General features: G+C 48.5%; 1 protein-coding gene across 7 annotated transcripts; it reads right to left on the bottom strand.

Moving 5' to 3' along the window:
* Positions 1-1081: 1081 nt before the first annotated feature.
* On the bottom strand, positions 1082-15127 carry HEPACAM (hepatic and glial cell adhesion molecule). 7 transcript variants are annotated; one of them, XM_038535782.1, is made up of 7 exons: positions 14251-15127; positions 4143-4484; positions 3184-3465; positions 2800-2899; positions 2031-2317; positions 1818-1885; positions 1082-1411 (listed from the first exon to the last, which is right to left on the bottom strand). In XM_038535782.1, exons 1-7 carry the CDS (start codon positions 14333-14335, stop codon positions 1109-1111), a joined length of 1467 nt encoding a protein of 488 aa, XP_038391710.1. In that variant the 5' UTR covers positions 14336-15127; the 3' UTR covers positions 1082-1108. The 7 variants fall into 7 exon arrangements, with proteins under 7 accessions (XP_038391710.1, XP_038391709.1, XP_038391714.1 ...); XM_038535781.1 differs by having other exon boundaries at positions 1818-1888; positions 14251-15126; XM_038535786.1 differs by having other exon boundaries at positions 2187-2317; positions 14251-15125.
* Positions 15128-15374: the final 247 nt, after the last annotated feature.

Raw genomic sequence — 15374 nt, 5'->3', positions numbered from 1 at the left:
TGACATGGGCACGGTCTGGCGATGCCATGGCCCAACCTCTCCGTATTCTACATTTGTGTGATGAGAGAGTCTGCCCTTGTCCTGTTTCCTGGGATCTGAGCAGCTGGGAGCAGGACAGGTGGGAGTCCGGAGGCCAAGAGTTGCATCTTGTCTCCCTGCCATCCTGGGGAGCAATTAGCCGCCCCCCTCCCCTTGCCCACCATTACTCTGCAGACTTGAACCTTACTCTCAGCTGAAGGAAGCCCAACCACCTTTCCCAGGGATAATGATTGTTTGAAAGGCTTGTTTTGTAAGGAAGCCAAGGAGAAGGCATAGGTGTGAGGGTTTAAAAAAAAAAAAAAAAAAAAAAAGATTCTTCACTTGATCTAGCTTTCTGGGTCAGAGGAGTGAGAACTTCCTTCTCTATTGGACTAGAGACGGAAAGAATGCTTGGTACTCCAGTGAGGGAGGTTTTGGGAGGAGGCCAAGCACGGGAAGCTTGAATCCTTTGCCCTTGCTAGGGCACAGGTCAGGGGGTCAAAAGAATGAACTTGACTCCTGCCTCACCAACCGGTAGGTACCCAGAGAAGGGTGCTCCAAGGCATGTGATTCCCGGGGTGTTCAGAATAGTCCTCTTCAAACCTAGGTTTGAAGCCGGCCTCTGACTTCCCCTACTTTAGGACAGTTGTCCCTTTTGGGCAAGTGGCCTCTCTAAGCCGAGCTTGCCAAAAAAAAAAAAAAAAAAGTGTCCCGGGAACCGGGAGGGAAGGAGGGTGGGTGGAAGCGCAGAGCTCCCTAGGAAGGGCACGGGACAGTCCGGGGGGTTAGGTTACTGTTGTTAGTTTCCATAAGACCCTGGGTTGGGGGGAGGGCTGGGCCGGAAATTTAATAATCTATACGGTCCTAAGAGGGCACAACCCCCACCCACCGAGAACACAGCGGGTGGCCCGGGAGCCAGCGGGACGGTCTCCCCTCCTGAGCCCCCCCCCCCGCCCCCCGCGGTGCCCACGCTCGCCCGCCAGCCGGACCCGCGCGCCCGGACGGGGCCCTCCGCAGGTCCGCTGCGGGCGGGGGCCGCGCTCCCCCCGGCACCGGGCTCGGCCGGGCGCCCCCGGGGTGCCGAGGCGGCTCAGGCGCTGATCTCCACCGGGCTGGCCTCGTCTTGCTCGCGGAGCAGGTGCACGCCCGCAGTCCGCAGTGAGCGCGAGGCGCTGCGCGAGCGGCCGGGCGAGCCGGGGGCGCGGGGCGGCGACGTGTGCGTCCGGCCGGTGGCGGGGGAGCGCGCCGGGGAGCGCGGGTAGCGGCGGGCGGAGCGGATGGGCAGCCCGGGCGAGCGGCCGGGGACGCCCGGAGACACGGAGTAGCCGGGCGGGCCGGGCTCGGCGGCGCCCCGGGGCTCGGCGGCGGGGTTGTCCTCGGGCTCCGGGGAGTCCTGCGGGGACACGCGGCGCCGCGGTTGGCTCGGCGAGGCCTTAGCGGGGCGCCCGGCGGGGAAGGGGCGCGGGAAAAGCCGCAGCGCGCGGACTCGAGGGCCCTGCGCCCTGCCGCCCCGCTTCCCGCCTGTCCCCGACGGCCCGGCCGCCCCAGCTGTAGGACGGCGAGCGAGGAATGGCCCGATCGGTGCCCAGAGACCGAGGCTCGCATCCCCTTGTTTGACCCTGGGCGAGCCATTGCACCTCTGCCAGCCTCAGTTTTCCTATCCCTAAAGTGGGGGCGGGCGGGGGCGGGGCAGACACTTCCCAGGGCTAATCTGAGTGAAGAGGCACCGGGGTGGTGCCGCTGTCCCGCGCCAGAACGCGCCAGAACGTGGCGGGGCCCGCAGCAACCCGCTCGCTCACCTTGTCCTTGAGGATGTACAGCGCCATGGGGTTCTTCCGCTCCTGCTCGCCGCCTCGCGGGAGGGTGTCTGCTGCACAGGGCGGAGAGTGGGGTGGCTGGCCCCGTGGGGAACCCTTTCTGCCAGCCAGCGCCTACACTCTTTGCTCCCCAAGTGGCCAGTCAAGGCCCCGCCACAACCTCCACCAAAGGATCCAGAATCCCTGGGGTCCTACCTTGGCTGCACCTTTCCCTGCTCTGCAGTCTTCGTACAGTTGGTGGAGGAAGGGGCCCTGCAGAGCTGGCTTCCTGGTGGCCCAGTTCTGCCTTTTCCCAGCAGCCCACTGATCTGAGTGACGATGGGATGGGTGAGTGGGTGGCTGGGAGCTCACCTTCTGGTTTCAGACGGTCATCATTCTGATCCATATATTCCAGGGAGTTTTGCTTCTCCAGCTTCCTCTTCTTCCTGCAAATCAACCCAGCATCCTCTGAACAGAACTGTTGAGTGTGAGCCGGAGAAGGCCTGGGGGGCAGGGGCACAAGAGGAATCTGGTGTCGGTAAAAGAGGCCTTGTCACGGGAGGATGGCACCGAGGGAGTGGCAATGGCCCGTAAGCTTTGGATTGAGTCACATTTAGGTTTGCATCCTGAGTCTGTTGGCTGGCAGCGGGGGCAAGTCACCTAACCCATCTGAGTCTCAGTGTTATTATTATCTGTAAACTGCAGATAATCGTACTTAGAAGGTGGTTCATTAGCCACAACCAGAGTGCCCAGCCCACTGAAGGGTGCCCTGCAAGCAAAACCCCTGTTAGGGCGCTGGGGCTGTTGGGAGTTGGGAGCACAGGAGGTGATTCCGCATGCAACACATGCAGTGGTTAGATGGATCTCCTGGGAAGAGGTGCAGGGCCCTCTGCGGGGATATGCATTTAGGAGACTAAGAAAAGAATAGGGCTTGGGGTGGGATCAAAGGATTAGGGTGCTCAGGGTGTGGAACTTGGGGAGTTACCCAGACTTTTTGGAGGGTTTCCAGCAGGCACAGACTGTCACCAAGGTCACAAGAAGGAATATGCCTCCTGTGGACAAGATGATGTAGAGGGAGCTTCTTCCTAGGGAGAGAGAGAGAGGCAGTGAGGTGGGAGAGACTTTAGAGGGGCAGCAAGTATAGTGGGGAGAGCTCTTGCAGGGAGAAGGAGGCCCAAGCAGCAGGGCTGGCCAGTGGCGGAGCTTGCTGAGCCCACTTCCCACCCTTTACTGGCCTCCACGGAGAGGTGGCCCATCCCTGCCTGTCTCTCCCCATCTAGGGGCACTCCTTCTGGGATGTCCTCAGTCCCTTGAGGTGCCTGCCTCTTGGGATTTTGAGGCCTGAGGGTGAGCAGACAGGGAGACTCACGGTATACGGTGATCTTGATGGGCAGGCTGCGGCCCTGGCTGATGGGGTTCTCCACCACGCAGCTGTACAGGTCATCGTCCTCCATGAGCACGCGGGTGATGGTGAGCACCTTGTGGTCGGGGGACAGGAGCATTCTCGAGTCATTGAGGAGAGGCTTGCCGTCCTTCAGCCAGGTGTAGCTGGGCTTGGTGCCATTCTCGTGGGAGCAGTTGAGGGTGAAGGCCTCGCTGAGCTCCAGCACGGTGGTCGAAGCCACTAACACCTGTGGCCTCGAAATGGGCACTGAGTCCCAGGGGTGGGGGGAAGGGAGTCTGTGAGCCGTGGGCCAAGCAGCTTCTCCCCTCCCCTTCTTGACTCCCTGCCTTCCAACACAGCGCAACTCAACCTGTGGTCTGAGAAGCCCTTCAGGGATCATCCGTCCAGTCTTTCCCCATCATCCACCCATCTGTGCATTCGTTGAGCACCTACTCAGTACAGAGGATACAGTGCTGAACAAGACAGCAAGGTCCCTGCCCTTACAGACCTTCCCTTCACTCTCCTCAAATGCCCCTTCGAGATGTCTTAAACTGGCCCAGGCTGGAGCGTATTTCAGTTGGGCTCAACCTAGGTCCAAATGTCTGGGTTGAAGTATCTGCTCTGTCATGTACTAGCTGCGTGACTTTGGGCAAGTTACTCAACCTCTCTGTGCCTCAGTTTCTGCATCTACAAAATGGGGATAATCATATTAGCTAGGCCTACATTACTAGGAGCATTAAATGGGTCAGTGTAGGTGAAGCACTTAGAATAGTCTCGGGCACATAGCAAGCACTCTACAGGTGTTCTCTGTGTCCTATCTGCCGAGTTCTAATCCTGATTGTCTCACTCTCAGCTGCCAAGAGGCTTCTGTGGGGGTGTTCCGGGGCCTGGGGGCCCCAGTCCCAGGCCCCAGGCCTGCCTCCTTTCCTGCCAGAGCACTTTACCATCTACAGTGAGGTTGATGGTCTTCTCTCCAGTGAACGTGTCATCCGTGATGGAGATCTCAACCTCGTAGGTGCCCTCGTCGGCCAGCTGCAGGTCACTGAGGAGCAGGGAGCCATTTTCGAAGAGGCGGATGCGGTCTCGGTAGTCAGGCCGTAGGGTGCCAATGACCTCTGTGCCGATGGACTGTACCACGGTCACTGGCTTGTCCCGCTTCAGCTGCCACTTCACCACGGGCTTGTCACTGCTGGTGCTGCTGTACTGCACGGAGAGCAGGGCTGACTTCCCCACCGTGCCATGGATCAGGCGCACTGGGCTGGTGATGTTCACCCCCTCCAGGGGCTCTGTGGACAGAGACCCATGGGGAGAGGGCAGTGTCAGGCCCTTGGCTTCTCACCCCTCTCCCCCATTTATGTCCTCAGATGTCTTCCTGCCTCACCCTCTGGGCTCTTCACTCCATGTCAGTCCTTCCTTCTTACCCTTCGATGCCATCTCTTCTCCTGCTATAGCTCTGGAACCTTCTGATCCACCATCACCCCTCTTACCCATCCCATTGCCCTCGGTCCTTCTTCTACATGGTCCTCTGCCTCTGGTGGTTTTCTCTGTCACCTTCCTCTTGAGGAAGACCTCCAGGTAACCTAACACTATGTGCTCCATTCACAGAAACATTTATTGAGTATTTCGCCTGTGACAAGTACTGTTCTACGTCCTTGGGATGCATCAATGAGCAAAACAGACAGACATGGACCTCAGGGTGAATTTGTCAGATTTGCTTCTTGATTGGGGATTGGGAAAGTAGGGAATGGAGCAGCATGGGAACAGAGGTTCATAAAGAAGGGAGTGTGGCACAAGGCAGTGCCAATAAAGGGGGAGTTTAGGGGCCAGGAGACAACTAGACCATTCTTCATTCACACCAAGAGTCTTCTCTTTCCTTACCCCAGCTGGATGTAGCACTTTACTAGGCCCGCCCAGGCCTGAATAGTCCTGCAGATGAGTAGTTGGTTTTGGAAATATACCCAAGATCCAGCCCAACCTGCAACCCCTAGAGAAGAGGGATTTGGGATGGACAGAACAAAGTGGTTCGAATCAAGAGGCCTTGGAAGATTGGGCTCCACCATTTACAGGCCATGTGGACCTGGGAAAGCCATCGTTCCAGGCCTCATTCTTCTCATTTAGAAAATCAGGACATGACAATTACAAGAACAACTGCCTTACCAAGCTCACGGTGGAAAAGGACAGTACTTCAGTTATCATTGTATAGTGGAAAGAACACAAGAGTGAGCATCAGAGACTTGGGCTCTTATTGTTGACTTAGGACCTAGAAGAAGTCATGTATCTGTTTGGGACTCAGATAGGTGAAATAAGTGGCAAACTGGATGTTACATCCATTTGTTCCCACCCTGCAATTCTGGGATTTTACCATCTTGTCGAATGGTTGGCCCATCTAGAGATGCATCTTGTATTTCACGAATCTTTTAGGGGCTTTAGGGGCCTGAACAGATGCCACTCACTCATGTTACAGGGTCTTGTAAAGCAATGTGACCAAATGAAGGTTTTCTGGAGAGGATGTAAGTTGGGAGCAGGGCTAAGTTTAACTAAACAGACACTTACAGGTCAGGCTTTCAGGCACTCTGCACCCCCAGCTGCTCTCTCTCATCACTGCCTCTCAAGTTCCCTCTCTCTTCTTCCCACTCTCCTACTCTGCCACTACTGCTGTTTAAATTTGGGGAAAGTGGGGCAGCCCCGGTGGCTTAGTGGTTTAGCACTGCCTTCCACCCAGGGTGTGGATCCTGGAGACCCGGGATCGAGACCCATGTCAGGCTCCCTGCATGGGAGTGCAGGGAGAGTGCTTCTCCCTCTTCCTGTTTCTCTCTCTCTGTCTCTAATAAATAAATAAAAAATCATAAAATAAATAAAATAAATTTGGGGGAAGTTATGTTGTGCCCTTCCCTCCCTTATTCTTCTCCATGTGCTTATATGACCACATTGAACCAGGAGGAAATTAAACTAAGAGGTGAGTTGTGGAGATTAAATGTAATAAAACTATTCAGTCCATTTTTGGAATAAGTTCTTTGCTGTTAAGGAGTGTGGTCGTCACCTTTGGAAGGGATCAAGGAAAGGGTAATTGCTATTCTTTCACCTTTCACCTTGTACCTTTCCTCCTCTGTATCATGAGGTCATGGGACCAGATGATCACAAGGGGTCTTCTCAACTCTGACATCCTATGATCCATTATGCCAGGTATGTTAGAATCATATCTAATTGTGGAAGAAACTATTCAAATGATGAAAGCTGCCAGGTGTATGAATATGATATGCTTGTTTGTTTTTTTAAGATTTCTCTATTTTAGAGAGAGTGAGAGAGCACATGAGCCAGCAGGGGAGGGACAGAGGTAGAGAATCTCAAGCAAACTAACCCCTGAGCATGAGGTCCAGCTTGGGGCTCAATCTCACAACCCTGAGATCACAACCTGAGCTAAAACCAAGAGTTGGTTGCTTAACAGGCTGAGTCACCCAGGCACCTCTATGCTTGTTGTTGAGAGGAGTCTTGATGTAGGGGATGTAGAATGAACAAAATCAAACATTTTTAAATGTTTTTAAAATTAAAGATATATTTGTTCCCACAAAACCATGTATAAAAATGATAACACATAAAATCTAGTTCTGGCTCCCAAATTTGGTAGAAGAGGTGGTAGGGACTAGACTCCTGTCCTCCCCAATAATTGGGATGCTACTAGGAATCCCTCTGGCTCTGTGTATCAGACTGAAATCCATTTGATCAGATAATACATAAAACTTCTTCCAGCTTTCAGTTTCTGTGATTATTTAGTTGGGATTTCCTGCTTAGCAACTGCTAGGTCCCAGGCTTGGCTTGATTTAGAAAAGCAAGCTTTCAGATTTCCCCGAATAGGCAAATAGACTTCGGTATGTGTGACTTGAGGTGGCCCTGAAAAAAGTCACTGAGTTTCATTAAAGGCCATGGTGGTGATGAGCAAATGGCTGGGGAACCTCTATTCAGGACCCAGTCTGAAGCAGCGGGGTCTGTGCATGAGGGTTGTATATGCAGAACCGTCCTGGGGTTCAGCAACCCCAAGCATCAAACTTTGACAGTTCTCATTTCCTCTTTCCAGGAGGCTGGGAAGTGACAGTCCTAACCTTAAGGGGAAATGGAAGGGATTCCTCCTCCCTGGCCCTCCCTCGAGCTTCCCCTGTGTCCTATCTCTCCTATCGCATACAAGGTCCTACTGCTCCTTTTGTGATGTCTTCCTAGTTCTGGTCAGTTCTTTCTGTCAGTTTAAACTTGATTCTTCTCCATAAAAACATTGGGAAAGTGACAGCATATGGATTGCCCTAGGTTTCACCCCCCTCTAGGTGGGCACCTTCCTCACGCACAGGAATGCGGGTACGCCCACGAATCTCAAGGATGTATGTACACATGTTCAGAAGTGAATGGAGCAGTCTTTCTCAAAAGCTGACAAAGAGTATTTTGCTGAGCAAACACCATTTCCAAAAACTCTAGCCAAAATTGGAGTTGGTATTAAGTTCAGGGTTCTACAACTTTCAAGGGACACAGAGAACTGGGACAGGTGCCAAAGCAGGACACAGAAAGGAGGAAATGGCTAACAACTACGATCCATAGTGGAAATAAAAGGGACTAGGGCTATTTGACCTTGAGAAGTGATTAACTTAATCATGGTCCTTGAGTCTCTGAGGCATCATTGTGTAGGAAGTCTCTGTTCCCACAGGAGGCGGAACAAAAGGAAATTGACATCACAGCAAGATTTACCTGTCAACTTAAACTGGGCCATGGTGGTGGGTGGCCCCTCTCAAGTAGGATTTTGAACAGGAGTGACACCAAGGAATGTTAAGTTTTAAAATATGAGAATGTACGTACCAGTAGCCTTGGGTTTCCTTAATAGCCTCTCCCTTTAAGGAAACCATCACTTACTCATTTTTATGTGCTTCTTTATGCTTAGCAAAGTTTTCCTTTTGCCAGTGTTTGCCTTAAATTTTCCTTCTAAGAGTGTCAGTGAGACGGTGCCAAGCACATATTCTAGGGTTGATCTTTATACACCACGGGCTGCTGTTATATCCTTTTTTTTTTTTTTTGGTCTTATTTGGGTCTGTCACCCCAAGGAGGTCCCTTCGGCCATCACAGATACCCTTCTCTGGCTTTTCTTAAATTCTATTATTTCTTTTTTGAGATGTGGTGACCAGAATTTAATCTGTGCCACAGCATGGTTTTCTAAAAGGAAAATATTTTGCTTTCTGCTTTTGGCTTTTAGTATTTTTCCTAGTGAATGATGCTCTGAGAACAACCCCCTCCTCTGCTGCTGTCCTATAGGTGCACCACTGATTGCATACATAATGAGGTTACTGTGTTGGGTTCTTTTTTTTTTCTTTTTTTTTAAAGATTTTATTTATTTATTCATGAGAGACACACAGAGAGAGAAAGAGGCAGAGACAGAGGCAGAGGGAGAAGCAGGCTCCATGCAGGGTCCCGGGTCTCCAGGATCAGGCCCTGGGTTGAAGGCGGCGCTAAACTGCTGAGCCACCTGGGCTGCCCCTGTGTTGGGTTCTTATGTTGGTGTACTCTTGAGGCCTTCAAGGGCTTCAAGAGTGTGAAATCATTTTAAATGTCAACCACTCAGGAACATAGGAGAAAGTGAGGAAGCAGAAATTGTGAAGAAGGCCCTTGGCATCCAGGAAGAGAGGTGTCTTTGTACCTTTTTATACCTACTTTTGTATCAACTTTAAAGAGTGTAGATGTTCAGTAAATGTGTATCTAGCTAATAGGTATTAAGATAGCACACAGATTTACCCTATTTTAGATCAGAACAAGCACTATTGTTTTTGTTTTGAAATTTTTATTCATTTATTTGAGAGACAGCAAGAGAGAGAGCACGAACAGGACAGAGGGAGAGGGAGAAGCAGACTCCCCACTGAGCAGGAAGCCCAATGCAGGACTCAATCCCAAGACCTTGGGATCATGACCTGAGCTGAAGGCAGACATATAACTGACTGAGCCACTCAGGCGCCCCACAGACATTATCATTAAGCTGTCAATTCACCAAAACTGACTTATAAATTTAATATAATATCAATCAAAATCCCAGGAGATTTGCTGTGTGATAGTGCACAAGAATAGACAAACAGATCAGTGCAATAAAATAGAGAGCCAAAAAATAAATTTATATATGATCACTCAACTTATGACAAAGGTGATCCTGCAGTGTTCTGGGGAAAGGATTCTTTTGGTAATAAATAGTGCCAGGCCATGGCAGGCTGTGTAGGAAAACTGGCCTTACCTTATATCTTACACAAATATTAATTCTGGATGGATTGTGGATCTAACTGTGAAAGGTAAAATACTATTTTTTAAAAAAGAAAACATAGAGAATATCTCCACAACTTGAAAGCAGAGACATATTTCTTAAACAAGACACAAGAGTGGTACACATAAAAGAAGAAAATGATACATTGGACACAATAAAATTAAGAGCTTCTGTTCATCAAAAGGCACCATTAAGAGAGTGAAGAGGCAAGATGCAGAGTGAGAGATATTTGCAAGGCATATATACTACAAAGGACTGGTATCCAAAATATAGTTCTTAAACTCCTACAAATTAATATTTTTTTAAAAAATTTTCAGAAAGCTTAATAGAAAATGGGAAAAAAAAAAAGACTTAGAACAAGGACTTCAGGGCAGCCCAGGTGGCTCAGTGGTTTAGCGCCACCTTTGGCCCAAGGCATGATCCTGGAGATCCGGGATTGATTCCCACATCAGGCTCCCTTCATGGAGACTGCTTCTCTCTCTGCCTGTGTCTCTGCACCTCTCTCTCTCTTTCTCTCTCAAGGTGACAGGGTCTCTCATGAATTAAAAAAAAAAAAAAAAAAAAAAAGAACAGGGACTTCACAAATAAGGATATCCAAATGGCTAATCATGATATGAAAAAGATACAACTTCATTGATAATAATGGAAATGCAATTTTAAACCATAATTTGATACCCTTCATACTCACTAGTATGACTAAAATGAAAAAGAGAAGACACAATTGGTGAAGATGCAGAGTAACTGGAGCTGCTGGTGGGAATGCAGATTGATACAATCACTTTTGAAAATTATTTGACCATATCTACTAAAGCTAAACACACAGCTATAACTCAGCAATTCTACTCCTAGGGAATATCCCCAAACAAATGTGTATATCTGTTCCCCAAAAGACAAGTACTAGAATATATTAACAACTGTATTGATAAAGCCTCAAACTAGAAACTACCAAAGTGTCTATTAAAGTTGAATAGACAAATAAATTGTAGTATATTCAGACAATGGAATACTATACAATACTGAGACCAAACAAGTTACAATTTCAATAACAACATGAATGAGTCTTACAGATTTGGTGTTCAGCAAAAGAAGCCAGATGCAAAAGAATGCATGCATATAATTCCATTTACAAAGTTCAAAGACATGCAAAATTAATCTGTATTAGAGGTTAGGATACCACTGTAACCCTGGGGGAGGGCAACAGGAAATGAAATAGTAAGGGCATGCTTCTGAAGTGCTGAAATGTTCTATTTCTTCATCTTGGAGGCTGATTACATGGGCTAATTTGTTTTTTAAAGGTTCATCAAACTGTATCCTAATGCTAAATGCATCTCTGTGCATAACTCTCTGTTAGAAGAAGAAAATAGCACCTACAATGTGGAGGTGATCTTAGAGCTAAAAGGGCAGAACCCAGGTAAGGGGCTTCTTCCTATAGGGTTCCCAGAAGATGGAATAGTTCTAGGATCCCAGAGAATGAAATTTTGCAGATTAGATTATCTAGATTTATGGCGTGCCACATTTATATCTGTATGTCAGTATCCTAGCCTCTAGAAAAACCTTGTTTGAATGTTTCATGAATGGGGCTGTGATCAATTTAGGAAAGCCTCATTTGTCCATGCTAGGGACAGAAGATTGAAGACCGAGTATTTATTCCTTGCCCCCTTTAAGTGCCTGTCTTAAAAAACTACATTTCCTAGTCTCTTTGGCACTTAGGTATGGCCATGTGACTGAGTTCCAGCCAATGGAACCAGTGGAAGTGATAGGTACTGTTTATAGGCTAGAGAAATTTTTTTTTCTCTCTCTCCTTTTAAATTCTCTACCTGAAAGAAATGGAGAAAAACTCCAAGGTGACAGGGTGTGACTACTGGAAACACATGTCAAAGTTGATGAGAGGGACGCCTGGGTGGCTCAGTGGTTGAGCATCTGCCTTCACCTCAAGTCCTGATCCCGAGGTCCTGGGATTGAGTCCCAAATCCAGCTCCCTGCAGGGACCCTGCTTCTCCCTCTGCCTATGTCTCTGCCTCTCTCTCGTGTCTCTCATGAATAAATAAATAATTTTTTTTAAGTTGATAAAGAGCTTTATCAACTTGGTCCTTGAAAAGCTTCATGGAGTAGAGTCCTTCCTCATCCCAGGCCTAGTCTGGAACTGCATTGCACTACTACATGGTTATCACCAGGAACTTAAATTTTGGAATTTATTTGTCACAGAAGCTGGTATTTTCCTAACTAATATTGTGAGCATGGCAGAAATTCCTTATAGAATTTCAGCTCTTTATTGTTTTTGAGTCCATAGCAGTACAATGGCCCAAGCCTGCACTTACCTCTTACCCATCGTAGGTCTTAACTAATATCCTATCAGCATAATTTATATTTTTTGCTGTATTTGTTGAGTTACATTTTCCCACACAGAAAATCCTTTGTCATCTTTTGTTTTTGCCTGGTCACACTGACTGACAAGATCTTTCTATATTCTTTTTCCTTACCATTCGATGACCTAAAAGAATTTAGGGACCTGCGCTGACTTGTATATTGCATCATGTATTTTGTATTCCTGATTCTTGGTCTCCATACTTTTAGCTCTCTTGATTCCTTCCACTTGTTGTAATTCCCACTGAGACCACTGTCACTAAAGCTAAAAGTTACCTCTGAATTGCCATTTCCAACAAACTCTTTTAGCTGTGATGTAATAATAATAATAATAATATAATAATAGAGATATAATTGGCCCTTGGTATACTGGACCTCTTTGACATATTTGATGCTGATTCTCTGGAAAACTCCCAACTCTCTTGACATTCTGGACACCACAGTCTTCTTATTCCCTCTCCATTTCTTTCACTTCCTTCTTGGCCTCCGCAGCGGACCTTTTTTCCCCTCTACCTTCCTTTACAAAACTTGGGGTTACTCAATGTTCCATGTCCAGCCCATTTTCTCCTCCTAGGTGATATTATCCATTCCCATTGTTTTATGTTTCATCTATAGGCTGAGAGTTTCTACATACCTCTCTTCAACCCTGACCTCCTTGCGCCCCACTCCTAACCCTCACCCCCACTTTAGGCTATTTAACATTTTCCAACAGATGCCTCATAGGCATTTCAACCTCAATAGGGACAGTACGCATTATCACATCCCCAACCCTATCCCAGTTGTCATTTCAGATTTCACATACAAATCCTATCCCCCTCTCTAGATCCTCCCACTTTCTATCAATGACTAGGTCCTGAAATTCCCTCCAAAAAATTATCTCCCCATGTCTTGTTCCCCTTATTTTTATTCTAATTCCAGTTTATGTTATTCCTCTCTTGAACTACTGCAGTAGCCTTGTTATGTGCTCCCCACCCCCAAATTCATACGTTGAAGTCCTAACCCCCAGGACCTCAAATGTGACCTTATTTGGCAATGGGGTTATTGGCAGATGTAGTAAGCTAAGATGAGGTCTGGTGTAGGATGGGGCCCTAATCTAATATGACTCATGTCCTGATAAAAAGTGGAAATTTGGACACAGACATGAGCATAGGGAGAATGTCCTGTGAAGATAGAAGCTCTGCTGCCATAAGCCAAGGAACTACGTGAAGCTATCAGAGAGACCTGGAACAGATCCTTCCTTAGAGCCTCCAAAGAAAATATGACCTTGATCTCAATCTTTTAGCCGGCAAAACTGTGAGACCATACATTTCTGTTGTTTAAACCACCCAGTCTGTGGTTCTTTGTTACAACAGCCCTAGCAAATGGATACAAGCTTCCTTTCCTATCTTATCCGCTTCCAGTTTCTTCTCCAACGCCTCGCTGCAGACCGAGCTATCTGAAGCACAGTTCTGGCCCTGCCAGTCCCCAGATGAAAAGCCATCCAATACCCATACCCCCCTTTCACAGTTTACAGATTATATCCCAGTTTCCCTAGTATGGTTTACAAGGCTCTCGCCAAATTCCCATTGATGAGTGGCTGGGCTGCTCCCAAACACATGATGCCATCTCAAAATGTTGAAATGCCATTTCCCCAACTAAAATGCCCCTTCCCACACCTACCTATTTTTCTCATCCTTTAAAAGTTAGTGCAGACATTCCCAGGACACCTCCCCTGATATTCCTCCACCCGACCCTGTACTGCCAGAACCAGCTTTCTGGATGGGGATAGGTGACTTCTCTCTGATTCTGGGCATCCATTTCTACATTTTATTAAAATGATCTCTGCGTCTGTTTGCCTGGTCAAATTGTGAATTCTAGGCTCTCCAGAGCAGTGTGTGTCTACGCCCATCTATTTAAAGATACATCCTCTAAGGAGTTGGTAGAGTTGTCAACGGCATGGGATGAGTTATGGGCAGGTTGGTGTTAGTTCCCAAAACCAAAAGGCTCATTATCTCTAAAAGGTATTTCATCTCCCTTGCTGTGGTACACTCAGAGAAGCCAGGGTGGGGGGTGGGGAGGCACAGAACCAGATCTCCCCCACCCGTCCAAGCCCCATCATGATCCCTTGGAAAGAATGCCGGACTGGCCCACGCCAACAAGACATCCCATAAGAAATGGCTCACTGCCCTCTATCTAATGTACTGAATGCCGTGGGAGCTCCGAAGTCATGCAGCCTTTTGGGGGAGGGGCGCAGGGGCTGGGCGGGAGGCACACAGAATGAAGAAATACATTCAACACTAATGCCTGAACTCACTGAGATGCTTCCCACGGCAGCTGAGCTCTCTCCCCTCCTCCCTCCAACTCCCCCTCCCTCTCTTTTGCAAGTAACGGGTCCCCTCTCCAGACCCTTTCTTACCCTTCTGGTCACCTACCTGTCTGGATCAGAAGAAGGTAGACAAAAGGAGCGAGGCTCAGGGCACTGAAGGCTCTGGATGGGGCTCCCCTTTCTCTCTTCATTTTGGGTGGCGTTCTCCGGCTCTGGTGCAGACAATTAGCATGATTTCTCCACTCTGGGCACGTCCCTTTGTACCACTCGGAGTTTCTCTGCCCGAGCACAACCCTGCCAACTTCCCTCTGAATACACAGAGCCCTGTGTATTGCTGGACTTGTTCTTTCCTCTCTTTCAGACCTGGCATTTCTAGTTTCAAAGCCCTACATCCCCAGCTCGGAAGGGGGTATCTGCTTAGGATTTAATCTTCAATGCGGGTTCTAGCCCGATGGGTCCCATCAGTTCTCTGCCTGCCTATGCTGAGCCCCACTACCAGGGGGAGATGAGGATTTGGGCTCAATGATGGGACTGGGCTCAATGATGGGACTGAACTGGATCTTGTGTCCAAACCTATCCTGTCTCCACCTCATGCTCCTTGTTGCTGCAAAGGAGGGCGCATGCCAGGGACAGACCTCCTATGAGCTCCGGAAAGGAGGGAGGGGAGCTCTGAAATAGCCGGGGAAAGAGACTCCAGAGAACTGCTGAAGAAATGCAAAATCCCCCTTTCAATCCCAGGGATGACGATTGGAAAATGGCTCAAATTCTATTATTTTCATGCCTCTCCCGGTCCTGCTTGGGATTCTCTCTCCTAGCACAGAATCACGCAGATGCTGGGGACCTCTTTCCTGGAGCCACTCTGCTCATTCCCCTGCCTCTAGCCAAGTTTCTAGAACACGCCAGAGCACAGATGAAGGTAATGCTCTAACCGCCAGCATCCTGGCGGTTCTGTCAGCAGCTTGACAGCCTACTTAATCTCCTCTTGTCTCCAGGCTGTGATGAGGAGAAACACCTAGCTCCACCTGACCCCTCACTACTGTGTCAACAGCTTTCCAAAAGTACAATCAGTGCAATGTGTGCTTACCAATTGTGAGATCTTGGGACTGGCTTACAATCTCTTGCAGCCTCTAATTTCATATCTAAAAATTGGAGAAACAGTAGCTTCCTTAGAGGAATTGTTGAGAGCATCATGACAATTTTGTACAGTGGAGTGCCTTGGAAACTCTGTGT

Source organism: Canis lupus, chromosome 5, assembly GCF_011100685.1.
Source record: "Canis lupus familiaris isolate Mischka breed German Shepherd chromosome 5, alternate assembly UU_Cfam_GSD_1.0, whole genome shotgun sequence".
NCBI lineage: Eukaryota > Metazoa > Chordata > Mammalia > Carnivora > Canidae > Canis > Canis lupus.
This window is presented reverse-complemented; position numbering and strand designations above follow the sequence as displayed.